At 35.7% G+C, this 19,007-nt stretch overlaps 2 protein-coding genes across 6 annotated transcripts in view; one reads left to right on the top strand and one right to left on the bottom strand.

Moving 5' to 3' along the window:
- The window catches only part of C11H11orf65 (chromosome 11 C11orf65 homolog), a 156,369-nt gene extending 143,999 nt beyond the window's left edge, over positions 1 to 12,370 (top strand). For 2 of the 5 annotated variants that reach the window (XM_063783394.1, XM_063783395.1), the window contains one exon: positions 11,818 to 12,370. In XM_063783394.1, coding sequence (XP_063639464.1) covers positions 11,818 to 11,918 — 101 coding nt within the window. In that variant the 3' untranslated portion in view covers positions 11,919 to 12,370. The remainder of the gene's footprint in view (positions 1 to 11,817) is intronic. The other 3 variants (XM_063783390.1, XM_063783393.1, XM_063783392.1) reach the window with 2 other exon arrangements.
- ATM (ATM serine/threonine kinase) overlaps positions 1 to 19,007 on the bottom strand; it is a 146,150-nt gene that overhangs the window by 48,241 nt on the left and 78,902 nt on the right. The window contains exons 36-44 of the mRNA XM_016921933.4: positions 17,861 to 18,037; positions 16,039 to 16,216; positions 12,905 to 12,992; positions 10,575 to 10,730; positions 8,393 to 8,480; positions 4,984 to 5,072; positions 4,782 to 4,884; positions 3,387 to 3,535; positions 862 to 966 (exon numbers count right to left, since the gene is read on the bottom strand). Of these exons, the coding sequence (XP_016777422.4) occupies positions 862 to 966; positions 3,387 to 3,535; positions 4,782 to 4,884; positions 4,984 to 5,072; positions 8,393 to 8,480; positions 10,575 to 10,730; positions 12,905 to 12,992; positions 16,039 to 16,216; positions 17,861 to 18,037 (1,133 nt within the window). The remainder of the gene's footprint in view (positions 1 to 861; positions 967 to 3,386; positions 3,536 to 4,781; positions 4,885 to 4,983; positions 5,073 to 8,392; positions 8,481 to 10,574; positions 10,731 to 12,904; positions 12,993 to 16,038; positions 16,217 to 17,860; positions 18,038 to 19,007) is intronic.

Here is a 19,007-nt window from a genome sequence, read left to right as displayed (position 1 = left end):
CTTACTTTATTGTAAGAATATGGTATTATAATACTTATACAAAATATGTGTTAATCTACTGCTTATGTTATTGGTAAGGCTTCTGGTTAACAGTAAGCTATTAGTAGTTAAGCTTTTGAGGAGTCAAAGTAATACTCACATTTTCAAATGTGTGAGGAGGAGGGGCTCAGCACTCCTAACCTCCAAGTGGTTCAAGGATCAACTGTAAACCTTGGAATCACACAGACCTAGATCTAAATTGCAGTTCTGTCACTTATAGCTGTGTAACTTTGGGCACGTTACTGGACTTCTCTAAGCCTTTTTTCACATCCATAGTTATTGTCATGATTAGAGAATACATATGAAAAGAGTCTAACAGTGGCTAGCATATCATAGGCACTTAAATGATAGTAAATTTTATTTCTGTGATAAACATAGGATTTATTAAGTCACTACGGCTTTAAAAATGCTGCATTTGTTTACCCCATTATAATTATTTCCTCATGCCTCATCACATTTGTGCCTCAAAACAAGTTTGTAAGTATTAACCATGAGTTACAATTTTATAAATTAGAACACTAAATGCCATACAATTACCAAAAGAGACAAGATATAATTCTCAGGATACTTGTATAGGAAGAGAACAAAGAGGGAATCACCAAAACTTTCTTGAAGGGTCAGGGTAAAGAATGAACCTGGAATCCCAGAAACAATTTGTTTTGAAGGAGGGCAGAGAATTACAAGGAAACATCTGATCACAGCCACCAAGTCTTTATCTCTTCATCAATGCAAATCCTTGCATTAAAATTGTTTCTCAAGTTTTCAGAAAAGAAGCCATGACATTAAATGTTAAAATACAGTAACTTTGTCTTTTCATAATACCTGGCATATTTGAGATTTTCATAAAATGTAGAGAATTCTCTGTCTCTTAGAGATTGTAGAGCATTGTACAATGATTCATGGTAACTGGTTCCTTCTACTTCTTTGCTGTGAGATAAGTCAAAGAAAAAAATATACTTAAAAACAGAACCCTGAGATATACATGTATAAATAGCTTCACCAAAGGACAAAATTTTTAAATTAACATTTCTCCATTCTAAAAAATGCATTTCTAGAATTTTTGGTAAGAAATACAAATTTTATGAGTCATTTAAATTCTTTAAGCAGAAAAAAAGGAAATTACTCAGATACTCTGCCTGGTTCTAAATATGCTCTACTTTCATTTATTTATTCAATAAATACCTATTATGTGCCAGGCACTAGGCACAAGGGGAATTTACAAGTGGACAAGTCAGATCAGGTCTCTACTCTCATGGAATTTATGTGCTGGTTTGGAGGAACAGACAATAAATAAGTATTGGAAAGTAACAAGGGACATGCAGAGAATTAAAACAGGGTAACAAAACAAAATGGCTAGATGGCTATTATAGAATGGGTAATCAAGAAAGGCCTCTCTGAAGATACAATATTATTTAACTAGGGTCCGAATGAAAAGAAGCCACCCGCATGGTAACTGGGGGAAAAGGAGAAGATACATCTAAGGCCCTTGGATAGAAACAGCTTGGCCTGACAAGAAAACACAGAGAGGTCTGTGTAGCTGAAATACAAGAGGAAGGAAAGAATAGTATATATTGATTTACAGAGGCAAGCAAGAATCAACTCACAGAGGAAAAGGTTTTTAAAATATGAGGGTATATCTCTAATTTTATAGCAGTCTTACAGTCTGAAATATTTGAAAGGCATTCCAATAATTATTATTTTTTGAGACAGAGTCTCACTCTGTTGCCTAGGATGGAGTGCAGTGGCATGATCTTGGCTCACTGCAACCTCCACCTCCTGGGCTCAAGGGATCCCCTCACCTCAGCCTCCCAAGCAGCTGGGACTACAGATGCATGCTACCTTGCCCAGCTAAACTTTTGTATTTTTTTGTAGAGATGGGGTTTTACCATGTCGCCCAAGCTTGTCTTGAATTCCTAACCTCAAGTGATCCACCCTCCTCAGCCTTCCAAAGTGCTGGGATTATAGGCATGAGCCACCGCGCTCGGCCAATAATTTTTTTTTTCTACAAAGGCAACAAAACATACTTAAACATAATTAATTTTTTAGGGTTTATATTATCAAAAAACTTTACGTAAATATGAAATCCTTTATTAGATTAGGTGCTTGGCTTTTCATTCAGAAAACATGGTGACCTTATATACAGATTATAAATGTTATCTTCCTGGGTAACTGAGTGTTTTTTTTGTTTTTTTGTTTTTTTTTTGAGACAGAGTCTCACTCTGTCGCCCAGGCTGGGGTGCAGTGGTGCAATCTTGGCTCACTGCAACCTCTGCTTCCCAAGTTCAAGCATTCTCCTGCCTCAGCCTCCCGAGTAGCTTGGATTACAGGCATGCACCAGCACACCCAGCTAATTTTTGCATTTTTAGTAGAGATGGAGTTTCACCATGTTGGCCCGGCTGGTCTCAAACTCCTGATCTCAAGTGATCCATCTGCCTCAGCTCTCCAAGTGCTGGGATTACAGGTGTGAGCCACCACACTGTGCCCAGCCCTGAGTAGGCATATTATTTTTTTTATTTTTTTAGAGACAGAGTCTCACTCTGTCGTCCAGGCTGGAGTGCAGTGGTGCTATCTCAGCTCACTGCAACCTCCGCCTCCCGTGTTCTAGCAATTCTCCTGCCTCAGGCTCCCAAGTAGCTGGGACTACAGGCGCATGCTGCCACGCCTGGCTAATTTTTTGTATTTTACTAGAGACAGGGTTTCACCGTGTTTCCCAGGCTGGTCTCAAACTCCTGAGCTCAGGCGATCCACCCGCCTTGGCCTCCCAAAGTGCTAGGATTATAGGCATGAGCCACCGTGCCTGGCCGTATTATTTTTTAATAAAAGAAAATATTTCATAAATAAAGATAAGCAGTCCTTTGTGGATCCTCCAGCCAATATAAGTGCTATCTTACTGATTAAAATGTTTGTAGCAGGAAGTAGAAAGAGGAATGCCTATACTTTTCTTGGCATGCCTCAGTCCAACAAACTATGCGAGATGATACTCATTTCGAAAACCCTTTTCATATTTCTGTTTTTAGAAATATTTAGGGGTGGGGTGAAGTTGTCCTAATGGAATAAGAGAGTAAAATTCAAGCCTAGGTGCATTAACTGCTTATTGCTATCTTACTGAAGGATTTAGGGCTATCTATAGCTTGCAACATCTACTATATATTTTTTTATATATATATACACATATATATACACATACACACTATATATATGCTATGTATATATATATAGTGTGTGTGTGTGTGTATATATATATATATATATAAAACAACTCTTGTTATATTCATAGAAGAGAAAAACAGTTGTTGTTTAGAATGAGGAGAGAGGCAAAAAAAAAAAAATCAAGTCAAATTTCTTACCTGACGGAAGTGCAATGGTCCCACTGCATATTCCTCCATGCTGCTTGGTAATGAAGTTCTTCTAGTTCAGGACACCAGTCTTTATTTTCATAATCCAATCCTTTTAAATAGACGGCAAGAATATGGCAGAGTCCCAAATTCTGCAAGGCCTAAACAGGAGTTATTTTGTTTTTAAGTTAAGTAATCAAAGATATCAACAGAAAACCAGAGAAAAAAACAGCAAACATACAAATTAACTTAGACAAATTTTAGTTCACAATATCATTTAAAATCCCAAAATATCAGCTGGGTGTGGTGGCTCATGCCTGTAATCTCAGCACTTTGGGAGGCTGAGGCAGGAGGATCACTTGAGCCCAGGAGTTTGAGACCAGCCTGGACAACAAACCAAGACCTGTCTCTACAATTTTTTTTTTTTAAATAGCTCGGTATGGTAGTGTGTACCTGTAGCCCCAGCTACTTGGGTGGCTGAAGTGAGAGGTGCCCTTGAGCCAGGGAGGTCAAGGCTGCAGTGAACTATGATCACGCTAATGCACTCCAGCATCAGTAACAGGGTGACACCTTATCTCTAAAATTTATTTATTTATTTATTTTTGAGATGGAGTCTCGCTCTATTGCCCAGGCTGGAGTGCAGTGGCGCGATCTCAGCTCACTGCAACCTCTGCCTCCCAGGTTCACGCCATTCTCCTGCCTCAGCCTCCCAAGTAGCTGGGCCTACAGGCACCCGCCACCACACCCGGCTAATTTTTTTTTTTTTTGTATTTTTAGTAGAGACGGGGTTTCACCGTGTTAGCCAGGATGGTCTGGACCTCCTGACCTCGTGATCTGCTCGCCTCGGCCTCCCAAAGTGCTGGGATTATAGGCGCAAGCCACCACGCCTGGCCAAAAAAATTTTTTTAATCCCAAAATATCGTTTAATGTTTCCCAAAAAACACAAAAATAGAGCTCAAAGGGCTCTAATATTTCATGGAAGAATGGCTAAGGAGTATTAGCCAGTAATAGGAACAACAGGTTCTGGGACCAACTCTGTTGCAAACTATGAGAAATAGTTTACATGAGATTTTCCATGTGAAGCAGTAAGTACACTACCTGGCACATTGTATATGCTCAAGCAATGTCTTCTATTGTTATCCAACAACACTATGATCAAGAAATCTACACTATCTTTTAGGTCAATGACCTGTCTGACTTTCCTGTGTCTCCCTGAATTTTTTCTCTTTTTTTTGCATCCCTCTGCTTCAGGAGTATCCCTGAATGTTTAGCCTAATCCTCTGAAAAACAGATAACTTCTAGTCTTATCTCTAGAGTTTATCTGGCTGTGTAAATATCCACCAACATACTGAAATAACCTCAGCACTACACTAGTGATGGCTTTACCAAATCTGGGAAACAATGTACCTGAATGATTCCTGCCTGGCGTGTTGATGAGGGGATTGCTGTTTCGAGGTCATATGTTACTAGGGCTTTGCCCCACATTGCTTCGTGTTCATATGTTCGTAGTCTATAAGAAAAGATTGTAAAAATAGCTTTGGGTTTTACACACACATAACTCCTTCATAAACAGAATTACTATACCGTTGTTTAGAAAAATGCAATTTACCTAGTAATGGGTTGTAACATCTTCCCTCCACCACAGCCATACAAACTATCTGGCTCCCCTATACTTCTGTAGATTTCTAAGAGAAGATCCTGAAAACATGGAAACAACAAAAATTGAAGAAGGAAAAAAAATCAGTCTATAAATTTAGCAAATTTTAAATTGTATCATTACCAATACGTAACTCCCAACTCTAAATGTTATGTTATAGAAATAAAATGTAATGATTCTGAAATACAGTTCTGAAATACAGTTCAAACAACACGAGTTTGAACTGTGCAGGACAACTTATATGTGGATTTTTTTTCAATAAATATATTGAAAACTCTTTGGAGGTTTGCCACAATTTGAAAAAATTCACAAACCACACAGTTTAGAACTATTGAAAAGATTTTTAAAAGTTATGTCATGAATGCATAAAATAAATGTACAACTAGTCTATACATTCTATCATTTGTATACATTTGATATAATACATTTCATCATTTACTACCATAAAACATACACAAATCTATTACAAAAAGTTAAAATTTATCAAAACTTACACACACACACTGTACACAGCATTATTTGTGGTTAAGACAAATATAAACAAATGTAAAGATGCAGTATTAAATCATAATTGCATAAGATTAACTATCGTACATATTGTACTATTGTAATAATTTTGCAGCTACCTCAGTTGCTACTGCGGTAAGCATTATTGTGTTGTGAGTATCCGCTTAAAATGCCGTGTGACACTAATAATTTCCACATGAGCAGTTCATTTCTCTAGTAAATTGTATCTAGCAATGAAAAGTAATCTCTCCAGGTTCTCATGTATTTTTTCACTGTGTTTACTGCAATACTATAAGCCTTGATTAACACCACAGTGGCTGGAGGTGCTTCCAAGATGCAGAGAAAAGTCATGCCATTACAAGAAAAAGGTGAATTGTTTGATACATTCTGTAGATTGAGGCCTAAAGTACTTATCAACCAGCAGTGGTTGCCTACAATTTCAGACAGATGATTCTTTGTAAACAGATGATATAAACTTACGGTATTGACAAACACAGTACAGTTCTGTAAATGCATTTTCTCTTCCTTATCATTTTCTCAATAACATTTTCTTTTCTCAAGCTACTTTATTTAAGAATACAGTATATAATACATATACAAAATTGTGTTGTTTGTATCATCGGTAGGGCTTCTGGTCAACAGTAGACTATTAGTAGTTAACTTTTGACTACTAATTTAGTTTTACCCTGATTTTTAATAGCACAGGGGGTTAGCACCTCTAACCCTTACACTGTTCAAGGGTCACTGTATATACTAATGATTTGGATCAGCAACACAGTAGACTGGTCCTAGACAACAGGAGGACTGTAGTCTACCTGAGAAGAATTGCCTACAATTTCATGAATTAGATAAGAAATAAGTACCGACCTACCAGGCTTATATCACATAAAAAAAAAAAATCACACAAACAAAACCAAACAATCTTGTCAACACCTAAAACTGTACATGGGCTGGGTGCAGTGGCTCACATCTTTAATCCCAGTACTTTGGGTAGCCAAGGCAGGCAGACTGCTTGAGCTCAGGAATTCAAGATCGGCCTGGGCAACATGGCTAAACCCATCTCTACAAAAATTAGCTGGAGATGGTGGGGCATGCCTGTAGTCCCAGCTACTTGTGAGGCTGAGGTTGGAGGACAGCTTGAGCCTGGGAGGCAGAGCTTGCAGTGTGTTATGACTGCACCACTGCACTCCAGCCTGGGCAACAGAGCCAGACCCTGTCTGGAAAAAAAAAACAAAAAACTGTACATTAGAAAATACAGTCCTACAAAGTCTGACTCTTGAAAACTCAATTTGGTAAGAATAAAGGTCATGGATTTTTCTTTGAAAAATAGCACAAAACTGTATTGGAATTGGTAAAATTTGATATGGATAAAGTAGTTTGGTTACTGAAATCTTTGTTGTAAAATTTACACAGAAAAGATATATTCTGTTTAAAACAATCTCAGTTAAATAAAAATGAAAACATAAAAAAACATAAAATAGAAAAAATTAGGAACTATACTGCATAGAAAATTGATCAAGCAATTGAACTGCCTATATGGTGCTTGCTCTGTGAAATATTTTCTACACACAAATTCATTTATATTGGCATAATTCTATAGTTCCAACTCAAATGTTTCTATTCATAACGTGAAATCAAGTCCTCAGAGTAGAAAAGTTCAGTACCCATGCTTAGCAGTGCTTAGTACACACACGATATTCCAAAAACTCAGTAGAGAGGAGGAGCCTATGAAGAAGGCAAAAGTGAAAGGAGAAAAATCAGGAGAGTGGATCAAAAAGGTAAACAGAACACGGTTCAAGCAAGGCATGGTTGATGATGTGAAGTATTAATAAAACATTAAGGAAAAGGAAGAATGAAAGGTGACCACCAGACTTAGCAACATGAAGTTTATGAGAGACATTAGCAAGTGCTATTTTACTGGAATAAATGGAAGGGGGGGAAATGCAGACAGCAAATATGGACAACTCTTTCACAAAGTTTGTCTGTGAGAGGAAGGAAGAGAGAGGGTGATACCTAAAAGAGAACATAGGGAAGAGGGAAATTATTTTGTCTTTGTGAGAAAGGGAATTTTTAAACAGGAGAGGTTTTAAAATGTTCAGAACATAGTTCAGAGGGAGAACAGCATATTAAAAAATAAAGCACCTGAGAAAGAGCAGATAAAAAAACAAAGCACAGGAAGAATTAGTCTCAAATAGAAGGATAAACTGTTTCTGTAACATGACGGAAGATTATTAAAGGAGGAGATGCCAGGAGATTTCAATGTTTGAGAGTGGGATGTGGCGAGATTTCCTCTCTATGCCTTCTATTTTCTCCAAGTAGGAGGCAGGCTGAAAGCAGCAGCATAGAAGAGAAGATGAGAGGTTTAAGCAGAATGGAGAAGCTGAAATTGTCATTGTGGAGGAATGAGTTGACCAAAGAAATTCGGCAAGCATCCCAGACAGTAACATGAGCCAATTTAAGAATGGATATCAAGAAATTTATAGAAGAGGCAATCTGCTTCTTCTGTGACATACAATAAACAAGCAAACAAATAAATATATAATTATAAACCCTAAGTGCTATAAAGGAAATGAACAGGGTGCTATGGCAGAAAATGCATGATATAAACTCTGAGACAGGTGGTTTTACTTTCGTCTTTCAGATAAGGAACTCAAGAAGTGGCAGAGTCAGTATTAGAACTCAAGTCTGTCTACTCTAAGGCTTAAGCTTCAGACCATAATTTTATATATATGATGCTTAGTCCAGTAAGTAAATTCAGTTTAAAAATCACATGGCATCTGTACAGTGTCTATAACAAAATAACCCAAAGTATGAGATAAATACTGTCATAAATAATAGAGCCTCTAATATTTACCTGTAAACTTATTCCAGTTTCTTCTCTACTTTTTTCACTCAAGCTAGAAATAGTTGTACTCTGGCTTCCTTCTTCAAATGCAAGACTTCTGTTTGTCACAAGAACACCTCTTTTAATAAGAACATACATTTGGAAGCTCCTGAATACATATACTATAGACTTTGACAGAAAAAAACTAATGAAGGTGGCAAACAAAACAGAATAAATCACTTATACTTTAAAACATAATACCATTTATACCTAGGATGGAAAGGAATTTGTGAATGAAAATTATATTTTAAGAATAATCTTCTACATATGGGAAGCCTATATGCAAAAATATGATTATTTATACAGAGATAGGATTGTTTAAAAATAGAGCAGATGCTATCCAATTCAGGTACTATATACTCTGTCAGTGGTTTCACCTGAAATTCAACCCAATCAGTAATTACAGACACACAAATAAAGACCACAAGACAGAATTTAATACTTAATAGATATAAATTTAAGACATCTGATATTAACTATTGAAAAGGAAGTAGATCAGTAGGATCCACTTAAACCAAGACTATAAAACTAGAAAGTGACAGGATTAGAACTCAGATTTGCCTACTTCAATGCCTTAACTTTATGCATTTTATACATATAACATTCAGTTCTGTAAGTAACTTCAATTCTAAAACCATGACAGCTGTGGTGTCTATAACAGTAATAATCTAATACATAAAATAAATACTATCATAAGTGATACTGCCTCTAATATTTACCTATATACATATTCCAGTTTCTTCTTTAATTTTTTTTTTTTTTTTTTTTTTGAGATAGGGTCTCGCTCTGTCGCCTAGGCTGGAGTGCAGTGGCACAATCATGGCTCACTGCAGCCTCTCCCTCCTGGGCTCAAGCGATCCTCCTCCCTCAGCCTCCTGAGTTGCTGGGACTACATGTGCAAGCCACTATGCCCAGCTGATTTATTTTTATTTTTAGTAGAGCTGAGGTCTTACTATGTTGCCCAAGCTGGTCTCAGTCTCCTGGTCACAAGTAATCCTCTCACTTTGGCCTCCCAAAGTGCTGGGATTACATGCGTGAGCCACTGTGCCCAACCTTCTTTACTTTTTTAACTAAACTAGGAACAGTTATACTTTGGCTCCCTTCTTCAAATATAAGGCTTCCTACTGATCCACTTCCTTATCAACTAAATTTCTGTACACGAATGGGTATAACCGCTTTAAAAAACAATTTGGGACCAGGTGCAGCGGCTCATGCTTGTAATCCCAGCACTTTGAAAGGCTGAGGTGGGAGGACTGCTTGAACGCAGAAGCTTGGGACCAGCCTGAGCGACATAGCAAGATCTTGTCTCTATTAAAAATAAAAATTAAAAAAAATGAGTTGGATGCAGTGGTGTGTGCCTATAGTCCCAGCTACTTGGAGGCTGAGGCAGGAGGATCACTTGAGCCCGGAAGATCAAGGCTACAGTGAGCTATGATCGCACCACTGCACCACAACCTGGGCGAAATAATGAGACCCAGGCCATTTCAAACGAACAAACATGTGAAAAGAGCAGTTGGGATAATAAAGTGTTTTACTTCATTTTTTACTCTTACTTTCTTATTTTTTGTTCTTCCCCATGATCTAGGAGTATATTTATTAGATTCTTACGACAGTTCTAACTCAGTCAGAGGAAAGCGAATTAAATTCACTAGAAATATAGGTAGATAAAGAAATGAAACTTAATTAGTCACAGAAATAAATCAGTCACATTATAGCCATTTTGGATTATAATTTTGGATATTTTATATCCAAAATGAATCTTGAATAGTTTAGAAATTAGTGGTAAATCTAATCTGACTGAAGTTAGGAAATAATTTAATCATTTGAAAAATATTTATCACCCTTAAATTAAGTTCTCAATGCTAGGGCTATTATGGGGAATATACAGAAAATTAAGTATGGACTCTGTCCTATAGGAATTTGCTATCTGTTAAACTTTTATAATACCTAAGTAATAAACATTCCTATTATTTCAGAGCAGGAATTACATATTCCTTTTTAAAAATTTATTATAATTTCACTTTAAAACAAAATTTCTATCTAAAATATCTTTTAAATGGGGAACAGGAGGCAAAATAAATCTTTACTATATACCCTTATTGAGACAATGCCAACATTAATTTTAAAAACCAAAAATTCTAAATTCCATCACCTTTTCTCTTGATCATCCATGCTTTTCTTATCTGCATAGATTTCTGCATAGAGTAAAGCTGTAAAGTGAGCAGCACAAGACTGAGCTACCTTGGCAACTTCTAGATAATTTAAATCCAGCCAGAAAGCATCATTAAAAATTGTTCCTGAAGAAGGTCTAAAGAAAAATGAGATATAATGTCATTCACTTTTTTAAACTTCAATATCAAAATAAAAGCATGTTGATATAGAATACAATGGTAGTAACTGCTTAACAGAAAATTACAAATTCCCAAAAACCACATTTCCCCAATATATACCTATAAACATTATAAGATAACATGGCTGAAGAGTCCTATTTAATTAATCTTTTTGGTTTTTCTTTTTTCCCTCAAACCTATCAGAGAATCTGATAAAACCTGTAGACTATCACCTGATACAAAATTGGGGTTCATATCTGCTCTCTACCAAGAAATCCATGTACCACAGACTAAGAATAGGATACACAGAATAGCTAATACAAATGCACACAAGCACCCCCCAACACACACTTTAAAACAGTCAATTTAATAAAAATATTGTTTCATCTAAGACACAAATACATGTCTTTCCTATTGTGACTTATTTTCTCCTTAATGTATTGCCTAGGTTGAGTTACTTAATAAAAATCTTCCACTGTGTTAATAGGTAGGTCAAGATTGAAAGGGACCATAGATAGTATCTTTTTCAAAACTAGCATTGTAGAGATGGGACATGGTAGTGCTTAAGAGCACTGGTGTTGAAGTACAATACAGGTAGGTTCAAATCTAGCTATATTGCCTACTACCAGCTGTGTGATCTTCAGCAACTTAACTTCTTAAACCTCAGTTTCCTAGTTTCCTTACTTGCAAATGCTGGAACAACATGGACCTTGGAGAATGGGTGCAACAATTAAATAATGCCTGCAAAGCTGATGAATAAGGCACACCCTACTACACAGCAAGCACTCAACTAAAGTTAATTTTCTGATGAATGTTAAGTTCAGAGAAGTGAAATAATTTCCCCATGGAAAGGAAGACACTGCAAACATTATTCTGATTTTGAAAGATGATAAGACTGAGGTTCAAAGACAGCAAGCAATTTTTTTGTTGTTGTTGTTTTATTGTTGTTCTTTGTTTTTGCCCAACATACCGTACAGGATAACAAGTAATTTTTACACAGCACAAGCTTGGACTTGAATGCATGTCTTTACTCATTTTTCTATATCCCATTCATACTTTCTCCAGGAATATTCTTCAGGATCTTATTCAGCATTAAAATGGAATATGAAGAATTTTTATCTTCTCCAACTCCTGCTAATGTCAACACCATTCTACCCCAATGGTAAGTCTGAAATGAATGACTCAAAGGTAAAACTGCCTCCCAACACCAAGAAAACAAATGCTCTCCACTACATTAAAGCTTCTGATAGGCCTCCTCAGAAGATAATCTGGTATAAAACTCTAAGGTAAAATAACCAGAAGCAAAGACACTGAAAAGCATAAAACTTCTTTTTCTACTAGAGAAGAAGAATGGTTTAAGACTACACAGGAATTAATTTTTTAAGATATTAATGCATTTAGGCTTAAAAACATTTCATTTTTCACTCACCTCTCCCTCTCATTCTTTACCAACCACCCCTACCACCACCATACACACTTATGAGACATCGATTCCTACCTATTCAAATTATAGGCCTACTACACTATTTCTTCAGAGTTCTGGTCAACTCTCAAGCAGTATTGATCAGTCAGACCATCCATTCTAGCAATTTCTATATGCACTGTTAAAAATCTCATGAGAAATAACAGGAACAAAAATACTATACTATAAAACAATTTACCAGAAACAAGAAAATAAACATTGTCATAGCACAGTATTGCCACAGATTTTGAGACCACTGCACACAGTAAAGAAACTTACATCTTAAAATAAAGATACATAAAGAAGACATTTACACAACTCTATTTACTTCTTAGAACTAAAGCAAAGAGAAAAGTAAAAAGAGGGGTAATACAGCTAAATGTAACTTGGAAAAACACTTGCTCCTATCCCTAACATAGATGAAATAAATTGGAGCCAAGAAGGCTGCATAATTTAACAAAGGTAACATGGTTACTGGTACAGCTGGTACTAGAATTGAGAGTTATTGACACTGATTTAACCAAACTGCTATCCTGAATATGGATTACTGCAAGGAGATATAAATATCACACAAATTAAATATAACACTTTGCAACAGCTTCACCTAAAATAATCATGTTAAAATTCAGCCGATAGTTAACAAGTTACACTCTAGATCCTAAACATAAGAAGCAACACTCATTACATTACCTCTTTTGTCTTCTCATGTAGTCCACAACAGCAAGCATTGTTCTTTGTGATTTTTTATCCAAACAGCATCGGAAAAAGTGCTCTGACTCTGACAAACAAAAATATCTCCCCTCAGTCCCAGGCATTCTTGCTTACACACCTTCTTCCTTCTTGTTTATGTGTCTGTCTCCCACTATGCTATAAGGTTCTGGTGGGCAGTACCTAACACAAAATTGGTTCTGAAGGAATTTAATAGGATTTCTTTTGCTTTTAAAAGAAACTGTTATCTTAATAAAAGTGAGAACTTACATTGTAATTTATATTTTATTTCAAAGGAGGACTAATTAATTGATTCAATAAGATCTTTAATGTGCTAGGTCCTCATTATATAAGCATGAACAAGACAGATCATGTCAGACCACACAGAACTCACTGACTAGCCTGGGACATTAAAACACAATATGATAAGCGTTATAATAGGAAAGTTTAAAATGCTACAGAAGCTTAGCAGAGGGAACCTCACCTAGACAAGAAAAGTTTCATAGAAAAAGTGATACTGACTCAAGTGCAATGGCTCATGCCTGTAATCCCAGCACTTTGGGAGGCCGATGCGGACGGATCACTTGAGGCCAAGTTTGAGACCAGCCTGGCCAACATGGTGAAACCCTATCTCTATTAAAAATACAAAAATTAGCAGGGCATGCTGGCACACATCTGTAATCCCAGCTATTCAGGAGGCTGAGGCATGGGAATTGCTTGAACCTGAGGGGCAGAGGTTGCAGTGAGCCGAGATTGCACCACTGCACTCCAGCCTGGGTGACACAGCGAGACTCTGTCTCAAGAGAAAAAAAGAAAAAAAAAAGAAAAAAGAAAAAGTGATATCTGAAAGAAGAGTAATAGTCATCAGAGCAGGAAAGGATAGTGCTACAGGCAATAATAATAATATCTGAGATGGCTGGAAGCAAGAAATAACTTGGAAAATTTAATGAAAGAATTTCAACTGTGCTAAATCATGGAGCTAGAAAGCAGTAAGGATGCTAAGGGCAGAGAGAAACAAATGGACTAAGTTATTCATAATATGGAATTGGCAAGATTTGGTAATCAGATGAAATACGTGAGAGAGGTTTCTAGAGTAAGCAACTGAGTGCCATTTGTCAAAGAGGTACACATTTAAAAAAGTAGGCTGGGGGAAGAGATGAAGAAGATGACACGTTTGCTTTTGGACAGCTGAGTTTGAGATGCACATGGGACGTTTAGTGAAGGCAATGAGGCTTATAGCCATCAGAAAAGATACACCATTTAAATTTTACAAAAATATGTATTTCCTTTTCAATAACAGAATTTTATATGTGAAGTTTAAATTTTCACTTAAGGTAATAAAAATATTGGCACTGTATACAGATAAAATAAAACAATTACTTTACCTTCCAATGGTTGTGACATAAATACATAAGTGATAAACATGAAAAAAGTCTTGGCCATGTTCATGATAACAAATTACCAGATTATCATAAACAATGATTACCTTAAACTATGTAATAAAAATTGTTTTTAATAGTACTGTAAATTACATATTAAAGTTTTAAATGCTTAAATCACTTATACCTGTATTTTCCCAATTAAAGATAAGAGATACATTTTAGATAGTTTACAAAGCCTCTATGAGAATTTTTATTTTAGGATTTTCATTTCAGTGGCCTAAGGAAAATTCATATAAGCACATTCTAGATCATTTAGAGAACAGCCTATAATCTAGTAGGATCACAGGATGGGCATCTATGTCTATGTTTATAATTTATATTTTTCCAAATAGTAGATTTGTAATTGCTGTTAGCCAACAGAAAATAAAATACATAAAATATAAAGCATAGCAAACTGAAGTCTAAATGACATTAGAGTCATGTCAGATGAAGGTTGTAGCAGTAAAACTAAAAGAAACAATTGGAAGAACTGAGTAATCACAACCTTTGCTGAAGTGACTGGAAGGATTGGGAGGAGCAGATTAGTTGTGGCAAAATACCACATTAAATCAACATTTGTATTAGAATTGATTGGTCTTTTAAGTACAACAAGTGAATTTGTACCTAGCTTTATGTTTGCATATAAAACACATTAATAATATATAATAGACAGTTAACAATAAAGATCTGTGAATTTTGTATCCTTTTATAAAATTTAGGTTTAAAAAACTGACCCATAATGAGCCTTCAAGCATGCATATATGTATTATACATACCCAACCCTTGGTGGAATTTCTTTTGCTATTATGCTCTTGGCATGAGAAATACCCATTATATGTCATAGAAGGAAAGTAGGTTACAAGAGTAAATAAAGTACAGTTCAATTTTTGTTTTAAACAATTAGAAGGATATACACTAAATGTTAATTATAGTTATACAAAGGGTTTTTTTTTCTTTTTTTAGACAGTCTTGCTGTGTTGTTCAGTCTGGAATGCAGTGGTGTAATCTTGGCTAGTGAGCCTCAGGAGCCTCTACCTCCCGAGTTCAAGTGATTCTCCTGCCTCAGCCTCCCAAGTAGCTGCAATTATAGGCGCCTGCCACCATGCCCGGCTAATTTTTGTATTTTTAGTAGGGATGGGGTTTCACCACGTTGGCCAGGCTGGTCTTGAACTCCTGACCTGAAGTGATCCACCAACCTTGGCATCCCAAAGTGCTGGCATTACAGGCGTGAGCCACTGTGCCCGGCCAAAGGCTGCTTTTTAAATTGAGTTGGCCAGAGCTCTGAAAATATGAAAATTCTATCGTATCTGCACCACAGTACCTAAAATATCTGATTGTGTTTGCTTTTTCCATTGCTAGAATGTGGGTGTTTCTTTTTCACATTAATATTGCCAGTGCAAGCACAGTGCCTGACACATATTGAAAGCTCAATTAGTTGACCCATTATCAATAGCCAAAATGTACTGAGGGAATACTATACATCAAGTATTATCCTAGGCACTTTACACACATTATTTCATTGAAAACTTGTTGCAACTGTTGGCAACTTTTATCTCCATTCCATAGATGAAGAAACAAATTTAGAGATTATAGATTTAATCCTGTAAAGTGCTTTTAGTGGGATTCCATCTTAAATCCATCTTTCTCTAGAACTGAGAAGTTTACAGTATTAATGTTAAAAATTTAATAGAATACCTGAATCCAAGTTTGCAGGGGTTGTGGATCGGCTCGTTTGCGAGAAGTGTCGAAGACAGCTGGTGAAAAATCCCTGAACATGTGTAGAAAGCAGATTTCTCCATGATTCATTTGTATCTTGGAGTAAAATATCATGAATCAAGTATGGAAGTACAGTCTGACAAAAGTCAGTTTTCACCTAGAATATACAAACAAATCCACCCAATAGTTTGAGTAAAAATGAGTAAAATTAATACATTTTACTTAAAATTTTCATGCCCCGTTGACATATTAAATTTCTAAAAGATGATAGATTAATCTGCCATAAACTCAACATACTGCTAAAAAAACAAACAAAAAACATGTATTAGGTGGTGTTTAAAAAACCACACTAGGCTAGTATATCAATATCAAATATATATGTTAGTGACACTGTAACTGTTTATTTCCAGTCTAGGCCATTACCATAATGAAACAGAATATTGCTTACAAATGAAATTATATCACCACTTTAAATACAATTTCAGAGTTGAAAAGCGTTAGTAACAGAAGGAGTTTTCTGATTTGATAGAAGAGGGAAAAAGGTATCAAAAGTTTAAGACAAAAGTTGGAAATCTTATTTTTATGCATTTTCTAACCTCAGTGAAGAATTACAACAGTCATGTTAAAAATGTTTATTTTTTAATAAGCCCAACTTCTGGGCATAAAATTTGGGTAATTATTTGTGGTATATTCCAAAGGGCAGAAAAGTGCTCCAATACATCTGGCACATTAAAACAGTATTCAGCTTTACTTTTGCTATTCACCGCACTCCATATTTAACATATGAATGAATCATTACACTCCATATCCATCATATTCATCATACTTCACACACATAAGACAGGTTATAGATTACTAATTGCACCCTTTTTCTTTTTCAAACCAAAGACAAGGCAAAACACCAGTTTTAGAGCTAGAGAATTTAAAGTACCAGAAATGGGGTGTGTACATATGTATATTTGGAACATTTTGTTTTCTGGCTCAAAGGTAAAACTTTATAAAAATCTTAGCTTTGTTCACTAATGAGAAATAAGCTGTATGTGTGTTCAGGGTACCACTCTGCTGAATTGGTATGAGTGTGGTGTAGTATTGCAGAGAAGGTGATGTTTTATTCACTGTCACTACTTTTTCTGTAGAAAATAAGAACTGCTTCTTACATTGCTTTCAATGTGAGTACATTATGAAAATACTTCTCTATCAGTTATCTGTAATCAGCAGATGTTTGACCTCATCAGATGTTGTATTTTCACATTTCTGTTGAATCACATTTGACAGTGCTATAAATTAACTCTGTAAATCTTAGAGCATCATAGTATGCTGTTTTAGATTACACATTTGATGAAGAGTACAAACTTTGTTTCATTTGGTATGTACCTTTACTCTTTGTTGAGATAAATTGTACTATATCCTCAAAAATAAAAAAGCTATGCTGATTGCTGCCCCACTCCTTTTTCTTATTCAAGAAAGCATATCAGGGAAAATAAAGGTGCTCTTATCAGAAGACGTAAACAAAGTTAGAACAGGCTCTTGGTTAATGCAAATAATTTATAATCAGCAGTATTTTAACTATCATTAGTAACAAATTATTCAAGGCACCCCTTAGAACTCCTCTAGTATGTTGCTATCCCGAAGCTGAAACCTAATGCGTAAAGTTATGACTAAATACGGACGCTCACTTTAATAAATTTACAACAGTTTGAGTGGGGGTGATATTATGTGAAGATGATGTGCAGTATCACAGCACTCTTTAGATAAACAGGTCATAAACAAGGAATTACATCAGACTAATTAATCTTCTTACTTCACACATTGGCTTTAATAATTGAAGAATTTCACATTTTGTGCCTCCACTGTCCAAAAAAGCACAAGTCAGTGTCTTTATCCAAATGTCATGATTTTCACTTAGAGGAATCCACAGATTTGTATCATCCAGGCCTTCAAAAGGGTTTTCTTTGTCGAATCTGGGTACTTCTAAAAACTAGAAAGAAAGGGATTAGAAAATGTAAATAAGAGAAGTGGAAATCATTGTACCTTTCCTACACAAAATGAGTATAACAAATCTGTTTCTGAATAAAGCTAAATACAGTTAAAACTAAATCTGGAGGCAATGTTTACCTTTTAAGATGAAAACATTTATGTTTATACAAGAGGCAGAGTGGTATGGCAAAAACTGCTGCTTTAGGCAGCAGAAAAATTAGGTTCTACTCTCAGCTCTGTCACTCATTAGTAGCATATTACACAAATCACAAACTCTGACTCATCTGTCTCTTGAACAAAACTAGACCACATCTACCACAGAGACTTGATTTCAAAATGAAATGAGATTTTAAAATGTTAGAATTATAATGCCTTCCAGGTTATATTATTAGTTTCATTAACAGTTTATATTACCAGTAATTTTACTAACACCAAAATTATATTTATGATGCACTGAAAGTACTGCTTCAATGTTGGGTTTTTGCCCTGAAATTAAAGTGGTGAAAACTAAACTGTGTATTTCTCAGTCACTTTATGAAAAGAAGATAGTAAAGAGGAATGCTTAGACTAAGGAAGGAACAAGTGTTCTTAAACTTGCTTCACAGAATACTTACAGTGGAACCTTATTACGATATCAACATGGAAAAAGGGAGAAATCTATGGGTCATCCTATATTTCACCAGGGGATTGTGATACGTTAACTTGACATGGAAATAAACACTTGTGGATCACAATAACTATAAACCATACCCAGAGCTAACAGCTTTCATGGGAGCAAAGTAGGGCTTTCTATTTCTAAAAAAATAAGGTCTGTCTTTAAGAATTTCCCCTCCCCCAAAAATCAACTACTATTTCCTCAGGTTACCTATCTCAGCTTTTCCACACTGCCATAATAAATTAAAAATAACACATTCCCTGGATTTATGAAATATGGCTTAAATTACTTATAGGAAAGGTTAATAGTTAGTACA

The sequence above is a fragment of the Pan troglodytes genome, chromosome 9 (genome assembly GCF_028858775.2).
Source record: "Pan troglodytes isolate AG18354 chromosome 9, NHGRI_mPanTro3-v2.0_pri, whole genome shotgun sequence".
In the NCBI taxonomy this organism is placed as follows: domain Eukaryota; kingdom Metazoa; phylum Chordata; class Mammalia; order Primates; family Hominidae; genus Pan; species Pan troglodytes.
Note: the sequence above shows the minus strand (reverse complement) of the source record. Positions and strands in the feature narration are given on the sequence as shown.